General features: G+C 38.2%; 1 protein-coding gene across 1 annotated transcript in view; it reads left to right on the top strand.

Moving 5' to 3' along the window:
- Window positions 1–19,641, top strand: part of COL3A1 (collagen type III alpha 1 chain) — a 90,958-nt gene extending 71,317 nt beyond the window's left edge. Inside the window, exons 34-51 of the mRNA XM_042473963.1 lie at window positions 40–93; window positions 2,799–2,852; window positions 5,168–5,275; window positions 5,831–5,884; window positions 6,783–6,836; window positions 8,194–8,355; window positions 9,413–9,520; window positions 10,602–10,709; window positions 11,070–11,123; window positions 11,294–11,401; window positions 12,092–12,145; window positions 12,244–12,351; window positions 14,300–14,353; window positions 14,484–14,591; window positions 15,225–15,507; window positions 15,798–15,985; window positions 16,692–16,934; window positions 18,491–19,641. Coding sequence (XP_042329897.1) covers window positions 40–93; window positions 2,799–2,852; window positions 5,168–5,275; window positions 5,831–5,884; window positions 6,783–6,836; window positions 8,194–8,355; window positions 9,413–9,520; window positions 10,602–10,709; window positions 11,070–11,123; window positions 11,294–11,401; window positions 12,092–12,145; window positions 12,244–12,351; window positions 14,300–14,353; window positions 14,484–14,591; window positions 15,225–15,507; window positions 15,798–15,985; window positions 16,692–16,934; window positions 18,491–18,637 — 2,049 coding nt within the window. The 3' untranslated portion in view covers window positions 18,638–19,641. The remainder of the gene's footprint in view (window positions 1–39; window positions 94–2,798; window positions 2,853–5,167; window positions 5,276–5,830; window positions 5,885–6,782; window positions 6,837–8,193; window positions 8,356–9,412; window positions 9,521–10,601; window positions 10,710–11,069; window positions 11,124–11,293; window positions 11,402–12,091; window positions 12,146–12,243; window positions 12,352–14,299; window positions 14,354–14,483; window positions 14,592–15,224; window positions 15,508–15,797; window positions 15,986–16,691; window positions 16,935–18,490) is intronic.
- The last annotated feature ends 993 nt before the right edge of the window (window positions 19,642–20,634 follow it).

The following is a 20,634-nucleotide window of genomic DNA, read 5'->3' as shown; positions in this document are numbered from 1 at the left end:
TTTGAAGAGTCAAATTCCGATTTTTTTTTTTTCCTTTAGGGAGAGCCTGGTACAGCTGGACCTCATGGCCCAACAGGTCCCCGTGGTGGTCCCGTAAGAGATTTATTTATTTATTTATTTGCAATCATAATTCAAACCTAGATTACTTTGCACTGTTTCTAACATATTTCTTAGGAAGAAATACTTTTCTTCCACTTTACAGGGTCACAGTAGTTTTTGAAAGTCAGGACACTTGTTAATAGTCTGATACTTCGATTGAGGAAATAGAGATACTGTATACTGAAAGTACTAAAATCCCTTTTATTTTTGAAACATTTTCCATTAAACTTTAAAATAAACTAATATATTATTCCATATTTAGTTATGTGAATATTTTGCTATAAATATCAACACTTAAGTATGTATACACATATTTCAAAAAGAGTATAATCAAGCATCATATGCCTTTCCTTTTTTCCTTTTATTTTGCATTTAAGTAAATTTTAAAATGTATTAACTCAACTTTTACCTACTAATTTTTCTTAGTAAAGATTTAGATGCTTATTTCCATCATAAGATTCTAAATGCTTAACTCCACTGATATCATGAGCTCACTTAATTAAAATCTACTTCTATTATACAATATTGTCAGTTGTCAAAACTGGCATCATCGAGAAAACATTCAAAGATCATATATAAGGCATTGTTCCAGGGTATCACAATCAGCATCCCTCTTATATTTTCTTTCCTCTGAAAAATATTCACTTTGTTTTTATACTGTATAATTGTTAATGAAAATGTCAAAAGCACCTTTTGTTCAAAAAAGATTAAGCAAAAGTGCCTTACCTCTCAAAAATATGAGAGCACTTCCTGTGAATTTATGCCACTATCTTGCTGTCATGGGACACATTGAACCCCCAACTGAGAGAAACATAGCAAATTCTGAGGGAGGGAAGCCTAATGCTTTTATAGTGAAAAGTGGAAAGAGTAAAAAAAAGAGAGGGGGGGGGAGAAGGAAGGAAGGAAGGAAGGAAGGAACATTACTGCAGGTTGAAAGAGGAGTTGATGTGTAAGATAGCAGTGGGGAAATCTTTAGCCATCCAAATATTTTGGACTAAAGCTCCCAAAGTTCTTTGCCATTGGCCATGCTGTCTGAGGCTTCTAGGAGGCCAAAACATTTGAAAAGCCAAAATTTCTCCACTCTAGTATAAGAATCAACTGGGAGTGGTAGTTCACAAGTTTGGCACTAGCCTTTTGCAGCCATTGCCCAAGTCCTTCCAAGGAGCTGCTTCCCTAACAATACAAAATCCATGTGCAAAGGGGCATATGTTTTGCAAAATTCCACACATGTTGTAAGTTGTTTAAAGCTTGAGTGGAGAGATTAAGTAGGATGTTGAAAATTCTGATTTAGGCTGCATCTGCACTGCAGAAATAATCCATCTTGACATCACTTTAACTTCCATGGCTCAATGCTGTGGTTTTCTGAGAATTGCATTTTGTTGTGGCACCAGAACACTCTCACAGGGAAGGCTAAATGTCTCACAAAACTACAGATTCCAGAATTCCATAGCATTGATCCATGGCAGTTAAAGTGATGTCAAACTGGATTATTTCTGCAGTGTGGATGCAGACTAATGGAAACAAATACATCAATGATACCTTTATTAGCCAACCGAAATGCACAATATACGTGTTGCAAGCTTTCAAAGCTCCATGGGTTCCTTCATCAGGCAAGATGTTACAAACCAAACAGGAGGGGAAAAACAATTGGAGATGTTAGTCAGATGTCTGCATGCTGTTTCAGTCCATAGTAAAGATGTTATGATGAGGATGATGCAAATACAGGCAGGTGAGAGAGATAATGAACAAGAAAAAGAATTTTCTGACACATGGGGCATAGCTATGGACTAGTCTATACAATTAAAATACTCCTCATTCCTTTTAAATGAAATGTGATCTAGCCACATTTGATTTTTTTTGGGAGGGTGTCCTTAAACTCTTTATAAAAAGACATTGCAGTTTTTTAACCAAAGTATCTGGGGAAATCTGTAAAAATGTGAATTGTTGCATCTGTGGCTGTCCATCTGCTTCACACAAATTTGGGAGGCTGTGTATTTTTGGCAGAGAATAGATGTGAATTTGTGCAGGAAAGTAAAGATGATTAACTTTTTCAAATGTGCAAAAGTCCTCAGCAATTCACATAGTACACTGACATGTAGACTAGACCAATGTTAATCTGTTGTGGGGTTGGGTGGATAACAAAGAGGGACATGTTAAGAAATAGTACTTTTTATTTGTAATACATTTTCATGGGCAATATAGTGAACCCTCCACATTCATGGGGTTAGGCATACAGGACCCCCATGAAAGTGGGGGGAAATTGCAAATAACAAAGCTAATTTTTTAATATGAGAGAACACTGCTCCAGTACTCTCTAGGTTCTCCAGCACAACTCTGTGGTCATCATCTACCAGACATTGATAATAGAATTGTGCTGGAGGGCCTACAATTGCCTAGAGAATGTTTTCTCTAGGAATCTCTAGGTCCTCCACATGATTCTATGGTCAATGCCTGGCAGAGTCATGCCAAAGGATCTAGAAATTACTAGAGAGAACATATTAATCGAATCTGTGAATAATAAAATCTGCAAAAGTCAAAGCAGCAAACATGGAGGGCTGATTCTAATATAGTAGTCCACAAAACCTATGCCAAATTCAGCACATTAGCTCTTAAAGTGGCACAGGATATTCAATGTAAGGCAGCTGCCTTTAATCCTGAAAAGTAGTTTATGTTTATTCTCATCCTTCTGTCATCTGCAGGGTGATCGTGGTGAACAAGGGCCCCCTGGTCCTGCTGGCTTCCCTGGAGCACCTGTGAGTATGGAAACTGGGCAGGATGGGGGCAGTTTCTTTTTAGCCTATCACTTCTTCCTATTTTGCATAGATGTAGACTCTACATTTCACGTATACAGTCAAAAGATAATAATCACACCACATTCACATAAGGCCTTGTTTCTAAATCCTGCACCATGCAGCTGACTTGTTATTCAAATCTATCATTCCTAAAGGTTTTTCTAAAGTCAAGAGGAGAAGAGCTTCCACTGTTGCCACACTGCAGTTTCTCCCTTCTTTTTCTTTGCTCCATTATCATTAATTCATAGAAAGACAGAGGCTATAGATTCACAGCAAAAATAAACCCTTTTAATAACACACTCAGAGCTGGATTTGACAGGATGATAAGCAAAATGGCACTACTGGGGGGGGGAGACTCATGCGTGATAGAATCCCAAGGTTTGCAGAAGTGCAACATTTTTATTTTTAAAAAAATAACCTGTCTCAAAAAAGAAACAGCCAAATGAAAACTGAACCTCTTCAGTTGTCATGGAATGTAGAGTAACACTGGGAAATGAAAAGAAGAAGTCGGAAGAATAGAATGTTATACTTTTAAGCAACTGCCTTTTTTAAAACCTGAAGAGGTGTTAGGAAGAAGGATAAACTACAGTGCACCTGCTCCATACGTGGGTGCACCATATGCGGCTTTCACTTTACTTTATGTGGAAGCCGCGCACACACCGCACCACCGCCAGCATAAGCCCCATTCTACTGAATGGGGCTTGTGCTTATGTGGAATTTGCCTTATGCTGGGGGTCCGGAACATATCTTCCACGTAAGGAGAGGCTCCACTGTATAACCTTTTGTTGTAGGCCTCTCTTATCTATTAGTCATTCAGAAATTCTGCTTCTTATTCAAAGACAGCAGAGGCCCTTTCACATTCCACAATTAGAAAACTATAACTTCCCTTTATCTCCTATGACGATAACTTGGGGATTTGAGTTTGGTCAGAGGCATCAGAGGTGCTCCCTGGGTGACAATTGAAAAGCCCCTCCCTCAACAGCCAATCCCGGGATTCCACAGGATGTTGTCATGACAATTAAATTGGAATCATACTGCTATAATTGTGATAATGCTATAATGGTGTGAAAGAGCCCCAGATTAGAAACAGAAATTTCACAGGGATAAAACTGTTGTGGTTGTGACTTCTAAATTGCAATAATCCCCATTATTGTATACAAAACCATAACTCTTATGACACATACTGACAGGATAATTGAACTACACCCATACTTCCACATTTGCTGGGTTTAGGCACATAGGACCCCTGTGAATGTGGAAAAAATGCAAATAACAAAAGCACTATGTTTTTATCTGAGAAAACACCTCTCCAGGAATCTTTAGGTCCTCCAGGTCAACTATGGTCAACATCTGCCAGACATTGACCACAGAATTGCACTGGAGGAGCTACAAATACCTGGTGAAGTGTTCTCTCTGGGAATCTCTAGGTCCTTCAGTGCAACTTTGGGTTAAGGCTGACCATAGAGTTGCGCTGGAAGCCCTAGATATTCCTAGAGAGAACATATTAATAAAATCTATGAATAATCAAATCCACAAAAGTCAAAGCCGCAAATGTAGAGGGATGAGTATAATGCTACACTTGCTTTGTGATAAGAAATGTCAGATGTCTCTCTTTATAGTATGAAACAGATACTACAGTGATTTTCACCTTGTCTGCATGAGCCAAATAAACCAGCCACCCCCATCCTCTTGCCAAGGAGTCCAGATAATGCAGGGCCCAATCCCCAAATCGGGTGTGAAAAGTCCAGATGACATCCAGCCCCTTCAGCAACAAACCCCTCTTAAAATTGAATAATAAAATTCTTTGTTTGCTTTGGATCTTCCTGAAAGATCTGGGGCCCTCCATTGGGACACCAGGTGGCTGTTTGCATGTGTGTTCTATTATGCCACCCAGCGCAGCTGCTGCAGAGGCAAGTCACCCACTCTGAGATCAGAATAAGATACCCACCATGTGCTCAATGCTGGGTGCCTTGTTCTGACCTCAGGAGCTAGTGATTTGCCATGGCTATGTCAGGTGGCACAGCAAGATGCATGTGTGAATAGCCACCCTCCATAAAAACAGAGGACCTCAGGTAATGGGGTGAGGTTGGGGCCAGGATACTCCAGGATGCCCCTGAAGTATCCTGACATGTACAGACACCACCTTAGATTTTAGCTTCTGTTTCCTTTTAGCATAATCGATATCCTTGTCCTTTACAAAGCTAACTAAAACAGGCTTCTTAGATCTTCTTCGATATTCTTAAATTGCACATGTATAATAATTTATTTGTATACAGGGCCAAAATGGAGAACCTGGAGGAAAAGGAGAGAAAGGCCCTGCTGGTGAAAGAGGAGAATCTGGACCCGCAGGGCCAACTGGCCCACCAGGAGGCCCTGGTGCACCAGTGAGTATTCATTACTGTCGATATTCTAATGGCTTGGGTTGGACTCATGACCTACCTTCCACAGCCAGAAGGACATTTCTCCCAGAGGGTGCCTCAACCCAATTTGGGAGAGGTCCCCCCTTGCACCACAGATAATCATAATCAGCAGCCCAACGGAGGGGCTTCCTTCGAGTAAAGGATAAGGAATTCCACTTCCATCTAAATCCAGCCTACTGATTCTGGCACACAATTTTCCTTTTACCTTTTTATCTGATAACAGCAACAACAAAAACACATTTCAATATTCTAATGTCATAGGTGTCCCCTTAGTGGGTTTGTTGTTGTTTTTTGCATTGAAATATGGGAATATGGAGATTATTTTTAAATTATTAATTCTAAGGTTTTGATTGATTAAACAGATTGTTTAATTTTTTGTTATTTCCTGCCTTAATCCATATGGAGAGGTATTATTATTGTTATTGTTCTATGTATATATTATATAAATATTTATATTGCATCATTATCATTATCATCACTATTATTATTATTAATGCATTATTCCTTCATCCTGTTTAGGGTCCTGCTGGTCCACAAGGAGGAAAAGGAGAGCGTGGTTCTCCAGGTGCCCCAGTGAGTTTTACTTTTTCAATCTCGTCATGGTCTATAAGCAAAGATGCTGCATGCTCCAACTCTACCAAGATGCAGGATGCTATGATCTTTGAACTAGGAGAAGCCCAAACTGAGTTATTTCTAGAGGCAAAAGAGAAAATAGCATTTCCCCACCTCCGGGTCCAAATGCAAAATATCCAACTGCCCATATTATTTTGGAATCAGATGCAAAAAAGAAGGAAAGAAAGTAGAATTCTCCTCCTGATAATAATAATGCAATAATTATAAAATAGGTAACAAGTTGCTGCCTGAAACTATCTCAGTCTAGTTAATGGTAGTGCTAGGGCTGCTAAACTACACTGGGATCTGGAAACACTACACCAAATTACACTAACAAGGAACATGAATAAAATAAAAGAGTGCTGGGTATTTGTAAGGTGTACTCCAATTCACCTGGTATTTGGTTCTAAAAACTCACTTTGATGATATGCTATATGTTTGGGTATGATATGCAATAGTTTGGGTATTATGGATATGCCTGTAGATGATGCCTGTACAATCTATCTATGAATATATAATCTCAAATAAAAATACTACTCCGTGCATCTGATGAAGATTCTAGTCAGTAAAAGAATCTGCCACTATAAAGCTAGTCATCTTTAATATTTCTCAAAACTCTTCATTGTGTTACTGGCCATCTTGAAGTTCTCACTGTGTAACATGTTTACACATTATGCTGGTGTCCTGTCAAACGTTTGAGTTAAATGTCATAGAATAGATGTGATACTTTATCATACTTGCTTGGTAAGTTTGAATACAGATGGTTTGCTTTAATATTTAGGGTTATTTTATTTTTCTCCTTTTTTACATTTTGTTTTATAGCATCATGTTGACATTAACATTACTCATTTGTTTTCAGGGTCAGGCTGGCTTTCCTGGTGGCCGTGGCTTACCTGGTCCTCCTGGTAACAATGTAAGACTCACTGCCATTTTTTGAAATTCTTCTGGTGCCTCTGTGTTTTCAGGTTCCTTAGCACTGATCCAGAACTCTAGCAGTCCATTCTAGTGAAAAGAATGGAAAAAATCTTCTGCACAGAAGCTCCATAAGTACATTGGAGCATATATGTCATGATTAGTTAATCAACTAATTCATTTTTATAAAATAGTAAACATCTTTTCATTGAAGAGACTTTGACCTAGTGCAAATTACTGCATATTTATTATTTTAACTTGAGTCCTTCCTAGGACACCAGGGGTACAAGCAGAAATGTGTATCCCTAGATGATCCTTACTGCTAACCCTTCCTTCAAAAAACACCATTTGCCCAATAGCAGTATTTACAATCTGCCTAATTTACAAATCATAGGAAACCCTTTCCAGAATAGTCCCTATCATCCCTGTTATGGTTATCTAGAAACAGATATTAAATGTTATCAATGTGCATTGTGCTGGGGACATCATATAGTTGAAAGGGACTTTGGAAGTCATTTTTATTTATTTATTACAATGAGCTCAAGGAGGTCTGGCTGGATGTCCTACTGTGAAGTAGCTGGGGCTGAGATAAAGTGAATGGATCAAGTTCACCCACTAAATTTCATCTTTTGGAAGCCTATAATCACTATGCTACACTAGCTCACCAGCCATCAATCTAGTCTCTGTTGCCTTGCTCGATGCAGGATCTGTAATGCATAATTCAACTGGCAGAGGGAAATTCAAACATTAGTCAAGGAATTAATATGACAGAGATGTTTTTTTTGGAAACTAGATTGTGTATCTAGACTTGCAAGAAACATTTACTTTTATCCTCTCCTTGTAGTTATCATGAAGAATGTCTTTTGTGAATTACTTTCTAGTAAATTTACATAGTACTGTCATTTATGTATTGAAGTTCATGTACTGTAAATTATTGTAAATACAGGTTGAGTCTCCTTCATCCAGAATTTCGAAATTTGAAACCAAAACCTTTTTCATGAGTGGCTGAGAAAGAGTCACCTTTGGTTTCTGGTGGTTCAGTCTACATATACTTTGTTTTATATACAAAATTATTTAAAATGTTGTATAAAAGTTCTTGCAGACTATATGTATAAGGTGTTTAGGAAATATACATGAATTGTGTGCTTAGACTTGTGTCCCATCACCAAAATATCTCATTATGTACATGTATTCAAATACAGGCATTCCAAAGTCCCAAAAAATCCAAGATTCAAAACACTTCTGATACCAAGCATTTCAGCTAAAGGAGACTTGACCTGAACTCCATTGTTTTGTGATTCTATTAGAATGGTCAAACACAGTATTTCAAATTTCATTTTCTCAATCTTGATTTATAGGGTAACCCCGGACAACCTGGCAATGCAGGCCCTCCAGGCAAGGATGGACCTCCTGGCCCATCTGGTTCTACTGGACCCCCTGGTAGCCCAGGTGGTTTAGGTCCAAAAGGTGAACCTGGTACTCCAGGTGAAAAAGGTCCATCAGGTGCAAGAGGGGAACCAGTAAGTACATTATTTGAAAGTCACAAACAAAATTAGGAATTTACCTTCAGTGATTCTTACTTCTGATGCTTCAACCTGGCAAATACATTGACTGTTGGACTGACTTGACTGAATGTTATCTATGGTAGACAGGTAATAAATTAAGATAAACCTTTAAAGCTTCTTTTTAATAACGGCATAATTTTCCATGTTACAGAAGTTATACGGAAGTCATGGAAAATGTTATCAACATTGATTTATTTAAAATATTTCTTTTATCTTATGAGCTGCCTTGGGTCATTTTTTGGGGAGAAAGGCAGAATAGAAGTGAAATAAATTAATATCAATAATAATAATAATAATAATAATAACAACTTTCAGATTATAAGGAACAAAGGTTTTCTCTTATTTTATTTGCACAACAAGTACTGATCCTGGACCTGGTTTGCTGGGTGTGCTCAAACTGTAGTTTGTTCAGATGAAACAGTGAACTATGGTTGGCTTCAGACTAGGAAAAGGGAAGGAATTCCCTCCACTCAGGGGAACAGGGATTGTACAACTCCAGTGATCTTGCCAGGCTTTTCCACATAGCACCAAACCATGATTTGGCCCTACATTTAAAAGTTCTCTTTTTCTGTTACTATAAATCTTTTCCAGCTTTACTACTGTTGCCTCTTTCCCTGCAAAGAGACTTTTTTTTATTGGCCATGTTCTGTTTTTTACCAAGTAAATTGTTACGGTCATTAGGATCAGAAAAAATTCTTTAAGAAGGCATGTGCTACTACTGTGAATATTCATCTCACCTTAATATCCCCAACACTTTTGTAAAGCACTGGAAGGATATTATTTGAAATAAGCATAGGAAGAGTACATACTGAAATAATCTCAAAATAGAGCAGAAAATCTCCTTTATGGTATAGAAATCCTTGTGGACATTTTCATCTACTCAGATGAGCATAGTCTGCAATAGAAGCAGGGTTTGTTTTCTAAGTTCCTAAATCTCAGTAAGTGTAAATAGTACTATTTTCTAAGTCTGTTGCTATGTAATTCTTGTCCCTAACTATTCTGTCTCTGACAGGGGGCACCTGGTCCTTCAGGAATTTTGGGCCCACCTGGACAGCGTGGTATTGTAGGACTGCCCGGCATGAGAGGTTTACCAGGCCCCTCTGGTCTCGCTGGTCCAAGGGTAAGAATTTATCCCATTCTTTAAATCATGTGAAGTATGCAATGGAACAAGGGCTAAGCCAAAAACTGAGAGTGGGTGAAATCTTTGCTTACAATACTGTCTGTTCGTATGTTATAGAGGCATGGGTGTTACTACTGGAAGAAGGGCAGAAAAAGTCATTTATCTGTCTTTCAAACTTTAAAGAAGGAAGATTTTTTTTACAAAAATGGCTTCCACTTCTCTGCTAATGAAAACTAAGTCAGAACAATTTAATTTCATAGAAAGGATAGCTTTCATAATTGTAATAGATATCTGTAGAACTCCTCCACCATTCCATAACACTTTCACAGTAGTTCCCTGTGTTTCATACTGATCTAAGTCCCCTGCTCCCCAACAGTCTCATATTTAGCTACAGCTTAATAACTTCAGATGCACCTGGAATGTTGGTGTTAATTGACATTGTTGTTGTTGTTGTTGTTGTGTGCCTTCAAGTCATTTCTGACTTATGAAGACCTTAACCAAACATATCATGGGGCTTTGTTGGCAGATTTCTTCAGAGGGGGTTTACCATTGCCATCCTCTGAAGCTGAGAATGTGTGGCTTGGCCAAAATCCCCCAGTGGATTTACATGGCTGAGCAAGGATTGAAACCCTGGCCTCCAGAATCATAGTCCAATGCTCAAACCACTACACCATGAATTGACTTTAGCAGCTGGCTTTTTGCTATGCCCTGGAAGATGACAGATTATACACCTGCCATTTCAAAAGCTTTTTCACCCAACTTTGTGTGATGCCTTTCATCTTGTATCAGACAGACATCTTTGTTTTGGCAAAAAAGAGGCAATCCCAATGTAAGGAATATATATGTGGAAATAGACTTAAGTAAAAACCCAGAATTATATTGTTTAAGTGTACCTTGACAGCTGGGAGTAGACAGGTCTGTAAAAATTCAGCAAATATAAAATAGCAGTTTAACATCACATCACATGTTTGTGGCCATCCATTAGATACTTAAGCATATTTTTGATATCATTTAACTTTAACATAGCATGATCCAGAAATGCCAGCATGTTATGAGTCAAATTCCCCCCCCCCCAACATAGGGTGAAGATGGCAAACCAGGATCCAATGGTAGCCCAGGTGAACGTGGACCTCCTGGCGCACAGGGCCCTCCTGGCATTAGTGGAGCAGCTGGAGAACCAGGCAGAGATGTAAGTAGATCTTCTCCTATTAGTGGCTGAGGCCTATGAATGAACATATGCCACACCTTGGATATTGAGCAACTGAAATGAGATTTTTTTTTAAAAAATTGATTTCATTCATATACAGTGGACCCTACTACATTTAGTCTAATGAATGTTCATGAGTGAACTGGCCCTGGATGTGTGAATGATCTTTGATAAGCCTTTAGAAAAATGATAACTTCAAGAATGAAATTCTTAATTGTTAAATTCTTAGTAGAAACCCTATTCCAAACCCAGCTTATTTAATGGTTAGGTTTTTAGCTTATTGTTCTGTTTCTCCCATTGCTTCTTTGCCTGCATTTTAACACACTGCTTTGTATTTCTTAGGGTAACCCTGGATCAGATGGTTTGCCAGGTCGTGATGGCTCTTCAGGACCAAAGGTGAGAAGCTACATAATCAATACATTCTTGCTGCCATTTGAAAAGCCATTGATTGTGGCTGCTATTGCTAGATTCTAATCAGTTCCAGAGCTTATCTGTGCTTAATTGATGAGTCATTTACTAAACAAATGCACTGCTGACTTTGGCTGTGATTTTTTTTTTCTGCCCAGGGTGATCGTGGTGAAAATGGTTCACCTGGTCTACCAGGTGCTCCAGGTCATCTTGGCCCCCCAGGTAATCCTGGTGCTGCTGGAAAACCAGGTGACAGAGGACATCCAGTAAGTATGAAGATAGTATTGAAGCAACCCAGTATGTTGCTGGGATTTCTCTCTCTTTCTCTCTGCAGTATTAAAGTAGTAGAACATTACCAATAATGTTGGTCTTCATGTGACATTGAAGTTTTTCACAAAGGAAAATTGGGAAATCTAACAGTAAGACTACAGAGAGAACAATACCCTTGAAAGGCTCCAGATAGTGACTGTGGATGATTTTAGATAAATAAATGCCCATAGAAGATCTCAGTATTTAAGAACTGCAAAAGTCATCATCGACTAGGTAGAAAATCTAGTCTGTGGATTATGTGTAATTCAGGACTTTTCTAAGACTTCACAATAGGTTTGATACTTTTTAATAAAATTTGATCTGAAATGCTGGAAATAATACGAAACTATTATGCACTGTTATTAATATTTTTTTAAAAAATGTAATTGAACAATTTTAAACAATCAGAGAGGTGTGTTAACTGACAATAAACCAGTCAAAATAAAATCAAGTGAGAACACCCCATTGATCTAAGTTAACATTCTTGTACAAAGCCATGGTTTATCACTGAGGCAACACTGTGCAGTGATATGTTTGGGAGCATAATATTATGGGTTTAGGTATGACAAAATGCCTACTTATATTTAGAATGTTCATGCAGGACATAGATGTCATCCTTATACATCTCCATTTGTATTTTCCTACAGGGACCCGCTGGTCCAGTTGGTCCCTCAGGTCCTGCCGGTGTACGGGGTGCTCCTGTAAGTCTCTACTCCTAAATTCCAGCCTTTTTATGTTGCTCATTCTCTTTAACCTTAATCCTCTTTTTAAAATACTTTTCACCAATTTATTTATAAAGGGTCCTGCTGGTCCACGTGGTGATAAAGGTGAAGCTGGTGAACGTGGTCTTAATGGAATAAAGGGTCATCGAGGATTCCCTGGTAACCCAGGTCCCCCTGGTCCAGCAGTAAGTTCTTAGAATGTTTTAGCCATGCATAAATGGAAATAAAATGGCTGGATGCTCTGCATGATCTACAGGACAACCATAATCACTCATGTTGACACATCAAGGGAAAGAACACAACAGCTCTTGTATAAAATAACTACATTTGATCCCCTCCACACGCAGATTTCATCTTAAACTAAATACATAATTGCATAGTTTGGGAGCTTACTTTTTTTTGACCAGGGTATTAATTTGCCACTGGACTAGGGAACAAAGAGCTGTGTCACAGAAAAATGGGTAGAATATTAGAGTCATTTATTGAACCAGTTGGCTGAGATTGGTTGTGTATATTGCCACCTAAATTAGATGAACAATTGCCCATTTCCCCATCTGTTCTGTTACATTTGAGATAACATTTCCTCTGATTTGTACCTCTAACTGTAAAGCTCTTCTGTCTGTATGCTATCTTTGACTTCCTTTTGTAGAGGTTAGTATTGGGCTTGAACAATTAGTAAGACAATTTATGTGCTTCTCTCTCTCTCTCTCTCTCTCTCTCTCTCTCTCTCTCTCTCTCTGTGTGTGTGTGTGTGTGTGTGTGTGTGTGTGTGTGTAGAGAATAGTTCATTGAAAGTTGAGAGTGCCTAAAACAGATAAAAGATGTGAGGTTTTCCATGTCTTATGGGGAGCTCATAGCTGTTAACTGATACATAGCTGATGTAGACTCATAGATTCTGCATCAACTCCCAAAGCTGTGTTTGTAGCCCTCAGATCCTCCAGCATCCCTGGATTGGACTGCCCTTTTTCTGGCTTCAAGCAGCTGGAGTTAATTTTTCTTCCAAGAAACCTCTATGATTAGCAATTCACCTTTTAAATAGGTTGCAAGGGGCCCCATACTTGTCATTATTGGTGTGTGGCTTCAAGTCTGTTTTGACTTATGGCAATTGTAAGGTGAACCTAATACTACTTAATATTTTTTTAAAATACTGTTTTCCCACCCAAAACTAACAATGGATTTACAACTACTTCCCTTTCTGTTTGTGTCTGGGACATTTTTGGCAGTTCATGAGCTTCCCCCCTGAATATGTATACAACTGTAGTACATGGCAGAACATTGACCTTCAGACCTGTCTCAGTTATTCATACCTGATACAGGCCCTTGCCTTGCCTTGCCTTGCCTTTCTCCTCCTCCTCACCTCCTCCTCCTCTTCTTGTTCTAATCCTACCTTCTCTCCCAATTGGGACTCAAGGTAGCTTATTGTTTAGAAAAGCAATAAAGTTAAAAGTTTAATACAGTGTTAAAAGAGCAATACAGTTAAAATGGGCTAGGAAGTGCTGTATTGTTTTACATGTTTTTAAAACAATACAGTATACTCCTGTCTGTTCTTTACAAACTTTCTGTATTAAAAGCCTATCATTATTACTTTAAAAAAAAAAGGTTTTGCTTGCTAATGGAAGGAATGCAGAAAGGAGACCATTTTGGCCTCTCTGAGAAGAGAGTTCCAGAGTCTAGGGGCTGCCACCGACCATGTATCCGAAGAGCTTCTGATGACTTCCTTTGCTTTGCTTTCCATTGCTTTCCTCCCTCCCTTCCTTCTATCCCACCTTTCTCCCAACAAGGGACCAAATATGTGTCACAACAAAGTTAAAATAAGGTAACAACTAAAAACATGATGATAGAAACATGTATTTTTTTAAAAAATCAAATTATAAAACACCCATAGTCTAAAACAGCATAAAATCATTTATGAGGCATAGTGATGAAGAAAACAAATGTGGCACAACCAGTTAAAAGTCTTTTTGGACAGTTTACACTATATAGAGAGCCTATGTGGCTTTATCTTTCAAAAAGTCATCTATGCTGGTGTACATTGCCTGAGCTTATAATAAGGAAAAGCACAGCTAGAGTTGCAAGGACACCAGGCAGAATCTGGATTTTACTACCTATGTTATATCATTCTTGTCTTAACAGGGTGCACTGGGTCCCCAAGGTCCAAATGGAAGCCCAGGACCTTCAGGTGCTAGAGTAAGTAATTTCCTCTGCTTTTCCCCTAATATTCAGTCTCAGTTGGTGGATCTTAAGTCCATGTTATTTCATATCAATTATCACAACACATGAACAGTGCACATAATGGCTGATTTCCTGTGCTGTTTAGGGTCCTCCTGGACCAAATGGTCCACCTGGAAAAGATGGTACAAGTGGTTACCCAGGTCCCATTGGCCCACCAGGTCCTCGTGGAAGTCGAGGTGAAGCCGGAACTGCGGTAAGTGATTAAGCATATTTTCTTCTTTTTCTTTTTCGGACATCAAAAATTTCACTCTCATGCCCCACTCTTAAGAAATATAAGCTTGAAAGCTATGTTCCATGCACCAAAGTTACAGTCACGGAACTTACTGCAAGATATAACAAGCAAAAGAAGACAAATCAGACAAGAAAGATGAGCTCAAATCCATATTAACCAAGATCTGAGCAAGCAGTTAACCCAGTTAGAGAATTTAGCATACACATCTCAACAATGTTGAACTGTGACTGCTTCAGAGTCATAACTCATCTTGTTCCTCGGGACCAAGTCAGATAGTTGGATGTTCTTTTGTTTCATCATATTTGTGAATTAGGAGGCTATTCATATCTTTTCTCCTGTTTCCACTGGGTGAGAGTGAACAAACTTTGCACATACACAACCTGATGTACAAGATATATAAAATACTTCTTAACTAAGTAACTACATCCAATATCAGGTGATGGTGATGATGAACCTGTGGAAATAACTGGTATCTGGTTTTGTATGAAAAGGCTATATGTACTGTTGACATTTGAATATCTATTTTCTTGTGATGGCTACTTGAGAACTAGATTTTGAATCATTCAGGATATTTGTTTACTATTTATTTTATAGGGTCCACCTGGTCACAGTGGGCCTCCAGGACCTCCTGGCCAACCTGGAGCTCCTGGTCCATGTTGTGGTGATGGTGCTGGTATGCTGGGCCCAAGTGGTGAAAAAGGACCAAGCTACTACCGAGATCAGCCATCTGAGGACAGAATTGCCATGACTGATGTTTTAACTTCACTAAAATCCATCAATAGCCAGATTGAAAACATCATCAGCCCAGATGGCTCACGAAAGAACCCAGCCCGTAACTGCAGAGATCTCAAGTTCTGTCATCCTGACCTTAAAAGCGGTATGTTTCAGTCTGTCCCTACCTGGATTAGAGTAAAGGAAAAGGTCCTCAAGAAATGCAGAGCTCAAGAGAAGAAATGTTTGCTAGAAGAGTAACAGCTCTACTACCACTTCATAGCCTTTTCTTTCCTCTCCCCAGTAACATGTACTAAAACAATATGCATTGTGTCAATATATTTCCTTGTCAGTGATAGCTAATAACATATCTGAGTCCATATTCAGGTATGTAATCAGGTATTTTTGGTTGTTGTATGCTTTCAATCATCTATCTATTTTGCTATGTCATTGTAGGAGAGTATTGGATTGATCCTAACCAAGGTTGCAAATTGGATGCTATCAAAGTATTCTGTAATATGGAAACTGGAGAGACATGTATCAATGCCAATCCTGCAAGCGTTCCAAAGAAGAAGTGGTGGGAAAGCCCAGGACCTGAAAAGAAACACATTTGGTTTGGAGAGTCTATGAATGGAGGCTTCCAGGTAAGATCTTTTGTATGAAAGAATAAGTGCTCTTCACTAGAAGGAGGAATCAGTCCTGTAATTAAGCAAAAGAAGACAATCACCTCAGAGGCAATATGACAGATTCCCAAGTGCTTGTCTTGAACTCCCTAGCTGTTCTTATCTCTAAAGAATAGGGCTATGTATGCCATGCAGCCTTTCTGGCCCCCAACTAGCCTGCAGTCTCAAGCATGATGGAAGGCAATATTTCATTCCCAGTGCCAAACTAGGAGTCAGCTGTCTTGCTGACTTCTGTTACATGAATTTGGTGGAACATAGAGAACAGCTATCTTGTGAATCACCTAAAGAAGCAAAATGTCATGGACGTGGTCCTGTCATTAAAGCTACGTTTCAGCTAATGTGGCATAGTAATTTGAGTGTTGGACTAGGACTCCAGAAGATGAGACCTCAAATCCCCATTCAGTCATAGAAACCCATTGTGTGATCTTGGGCAAGTCACACTTTCTTTGCCTCAGAGGAAGGTATAAATCTGAATAAATCTTATCAATAAAACCCTATGATAGAGTCACCATAATTTGGAGTTGATGTGAAGGCACATAACAACAGCAAATGCTATGTTTATTGCATAAAGTGTTCAGTCTAGTAGGCCGAACAATGATTCAAAAGCAGGGGTGGGTGAATGCCACTTTGTCAAACAATAATGAGCCCTTTTGTCTTTAAACGACAGTTCAACTACGGAGACCCAGATCTTCCAGAAGAAGTTGGAGATGTTCAACTAGCATTCCTTAGAATTCTTTCTAGTCGAGCCTCACAGAATATCACCTATCACTGCAAGAACAGTATTGCTTACATGGATGAAGCCAGTGGAAATGTAAAGAGAGCACTTAAGCTAATGAGCTCTACTGACAGTGAAATCAAGGCAGAAGGAAACAGCAAATTCACATACACTGTTCTGGAAGATAGCTGCACTGTAAGTAAACAAAAAAAATCAGCAATGCTAAATATGTTGTGTTATCTCCCTTTTGACAGACACAAATCTGGTGCATTTTGCTATTATACAATCTCAAACTTTCACAAATACCCAAACAGTGCACATTTTCTTTTTTTTTTTTTCCTTTTTTAAATTTTATAAATCTTTATAAAAAGATAAAAAGTAAACATTAACAGATAATAATTACAAACATATAAGCAAATAAACACATAACATAACACTCAGTACAAGCATCCATACATTACATCCATACTTAACACAATTTATCTTATCTTACATACAAACCTTAAAAAACCCAAAACCTTGGCGTATTCTTCCAGTCTCTAGTTTTTTGCAAATACAGTACCACCCTGGCCGCAGTTGTCTTATAGTATAGTATTCTTCTATATTTATGTTTCCATGTTTTATCTGTCATACTCAAGAGATACATTTATCTTGATTTTTAATAATGTCATTATCTCCTCATGTATTTGAGATCAATAATTTTGAGCCCTTTACAAAGCCACCACATATGGAAGAATGAAACAGTGCACATTTTCAAACAGCATTAACCTGATGACTATACAATAGCAATTCCAATGATCTGAATGTCCTGAACTTTTATTAATTTACTATCTGTGAACTTTCAGTCCTACTACATGATTAAATAGGTAATATAGTGGTATTTGGATGGATCAAAACTAAATTATTTAAATTCATATTGAAATCAACATGAAAAGGCCATCAGCATGGTTAATTGAGGTGGAGCTAATTTAGTCTGAATCCAGCCCTTTAACATGCCCTTTATAGAGTTTAGTAGAGCTTGGTGCATGAGTCAAAATCAGAACAGCAAAGTAAAATTTTAGAGCTGCACTTGCTAGAAGAGACACAGATATTTTTCGTTGAGTGCTTTTGTAGGAAACTTTCTTGCTGTACAGCTTGAGAAAACTCCAAGTGTATTTGGCTAAAAGTAAGCTGAGCTATTTCTTCCTCCAAAAGATGAAAAACAAGGCTTTTAAGATATCACATCAAATACCTCTTTCCAACTACCCTATGTCCCAGTCCTCTATCTTCTATATCCTCCCACCCCACTTTCTGCTTAACTGCTAATATTCCAGCAAAAGTGATGAATGAATGAGTAGTACTTGCAACCACTAGTAATGACATATCAGCAGCTCTCAGCATTCCTGTACTGATTTGAGAAAAATATTTGGCTTAATTTTTGCACTAAAAAACTAGCCTTTAAAAAGCAGTTTCCAAGAGGGTCCCCACATTAGTCTGTTGCAATCAAAGCCTCACTAGATTGTCATTTGTATGGATGAAGAATAGGGGAGATAGGAAATGTACTAGTATATAAATACATGGTTGAAATTCTGGCCAGACTCGTACAGGTTAGTCCCAACAGAGCAGAGCCATTGACATCGATTCAGTAGGTCTAAGAGTATGAACATATTTGGAATGGGGATCTCACTTTAAATCTGAGATGGATAAGGGTTGTGGTATTTCTGTTTTACTTTTCATTCCCTTTAAAAGTACTTTTTCTTTGCATTTTACAGAAACATACCGATGAATGGGGTAAAACAGTCTTCGAGTACAGAACACGCAAGACAATGAGGTTGCCCATAGTAGATATTGCACCCTTCGATATTGGCTCTCCCAATCAGGAATTTGGTGTGGACGTTGGCCCAGTTTGCTTCTTATAAACAACGAATAATGCTCATTCTGAACCCCAACAAACAAATCCGCATTCCATCTTTGCTCTTGTTTTAACATTGTCAACTATTAGAGTCAAATCAACTGTATCCCAGCTATTTATTTGCCAAAATTCTGGAGAAAGAAAAGGGGGGGAAATCAAAAGGCATAAATTGACAGAAAGGGTTAGCATTTTCTTATTTTGCTCTTACACAAAACACAACAAAAAGTTTTTTGCTCTGTTTTCTTTCACCAAAAACCCCTCTTCAAACAATATCTCCATGGTGCTACATTACAACTTCAACACTCAGTACATCAAAACTGTGTAATTTTAGTTGAATTCTTGCCCACCCATCAAGCACTGACGGATTCCAGCATCCGAGTTTACCTTCCATGATTTGATGCAGTTCATAAAGCTAGAAAGAATTCCCTGTTTCAACTACCTCAACATGGACAGAAACTGGGATGAGTTTGATGATTCACACCAAGAAAGCCAAAGCCACATATGTTGGAACCAAGTAATCCATCTGGTCAGATTGTTTGTTTCTGTATTCTGTGGTGACCAGAGTACAGTCCATCAGAAGAAGTGGATGCCCTAATGTCAACAGACTGTGTTGTTGGACTGCATTGCATTTTTAAAGGGTGCTCCTATACTTTCCTGTCATTGCTGGTCAAGACCACTAAAATTAGGGAAGTGTAAAAGATTAATGTGATGGTGCTAGTTGTGTATTTTTCACTTCTAAATCTGCAAGGCAGATTTATTGACTTGCATTAAAACATCAAGGCTTGACAACCATTGTAAATGTCTCTCATCGAAAGTCGTACTGTTGGTTGGCCGTTTCTGAAGACTTTTCTTCCTTCACTCTGTAAAAGTCAATAAAGATGCAGAATCATGAGCTTCTTTTGTCACATTAACACATTTATAAGTGTTGGAGGTTAACCATCTTTATAAGCTTTTATATGGTCGTTGGTCTTTTTCCTTTACAGAGACACATAATAAAATCTTGTAATAAAATGCTGAATTGTCATTTATGTGCTTCACCAGTTATATCTCTTTTTAGAGATGTCATGAAGGCTTTCTTGGTTTTAAAATAACTATTTGCTTATTTCTTTATTTAAAATAATGGTGGGAATATATTTTTGCCATACTATCCTAGGATAAAATGGCATAACAAATTAAACTTGTCATTTTATAAGAAGATCATTATCTAAATTTCAGCAGAGGAGAGGAGATACCAGAAAGGGGAGGATAATGTGGAAAGAGGTCGATCAAATACAGCTACATGTATTTTAAGCAACCAATAAATAAAGGCCAAAAAAAAAAAAAAAGCTTTCACAGGAAGATTAGTCATTATTCTTCAAAACCTCATCACTCTTGTATGTTGATAAACATACAAGCCTAAATCTAGTTTATAGTCCCAACTACAGGTCTGCAGTATCACAAATGTTGATTTATGATCTAACAATTCATCAATAACAATTCAACAGTAACCACCCTTATTGGGAATAGTAATTGGATCTATTATATATGTGTGTGTGTGTTTCATTTTATGCCATCTTTCTCCCAGAAAGGGACCCAGGGTGGCTCACAAGATAAAACATATTTTAAAATTTACAATAAGAATATAAAAACAATTAAAACCATCTAGTTAAAACAGTGTAAGATTAACATTAAAACTTACAAAAGTTAAAAACATAACCAAAACACGCACTCTTTTAGGCCTCAGTTGCCAGCCATTTCCTCCAAGTAAATATGTATTGCAGAACCAGTGCAGTGTAATGGTTTGAGAGCTGGACTATGACTGGAGATCAGGGGTTGATTCCACCCACTCAGCCATGGAAGCCCACTAGGTAACCTTGGGCATGTCATGTAGTCTCACCATCAGAAAACCCTGTGAGAAGTTTGCCTTAAGATCACCAGAAGTCAGAAACAACTTGAAGGCACATAACAACATCTGTCAAACAAGAAGCTTAACAGCCTAGACTTACAGAATGAATGACAAGCCTG

Source organism: Sceloporus undulatus, chromosome 1, assembly GCF_019175285.1.
Source record: "Sceloporus undulatus isolate JIND9_A2432 ecotype Alabama chromosome 1, SceUnd_v1.1, whole genome shotgun sequence".
Lineage (NCBI taxonomy): Eukaryota > Metazoa > Chordata > Lepidosauria > Squamata > Phrynosomatidae > Sceloporus > Sceloporus undulatus.
The sequence above is the reverse complement of the archived record's forward strand: the minus strand, read 5'-3'. Positions and strand labels throughout refer to the sequence as shown.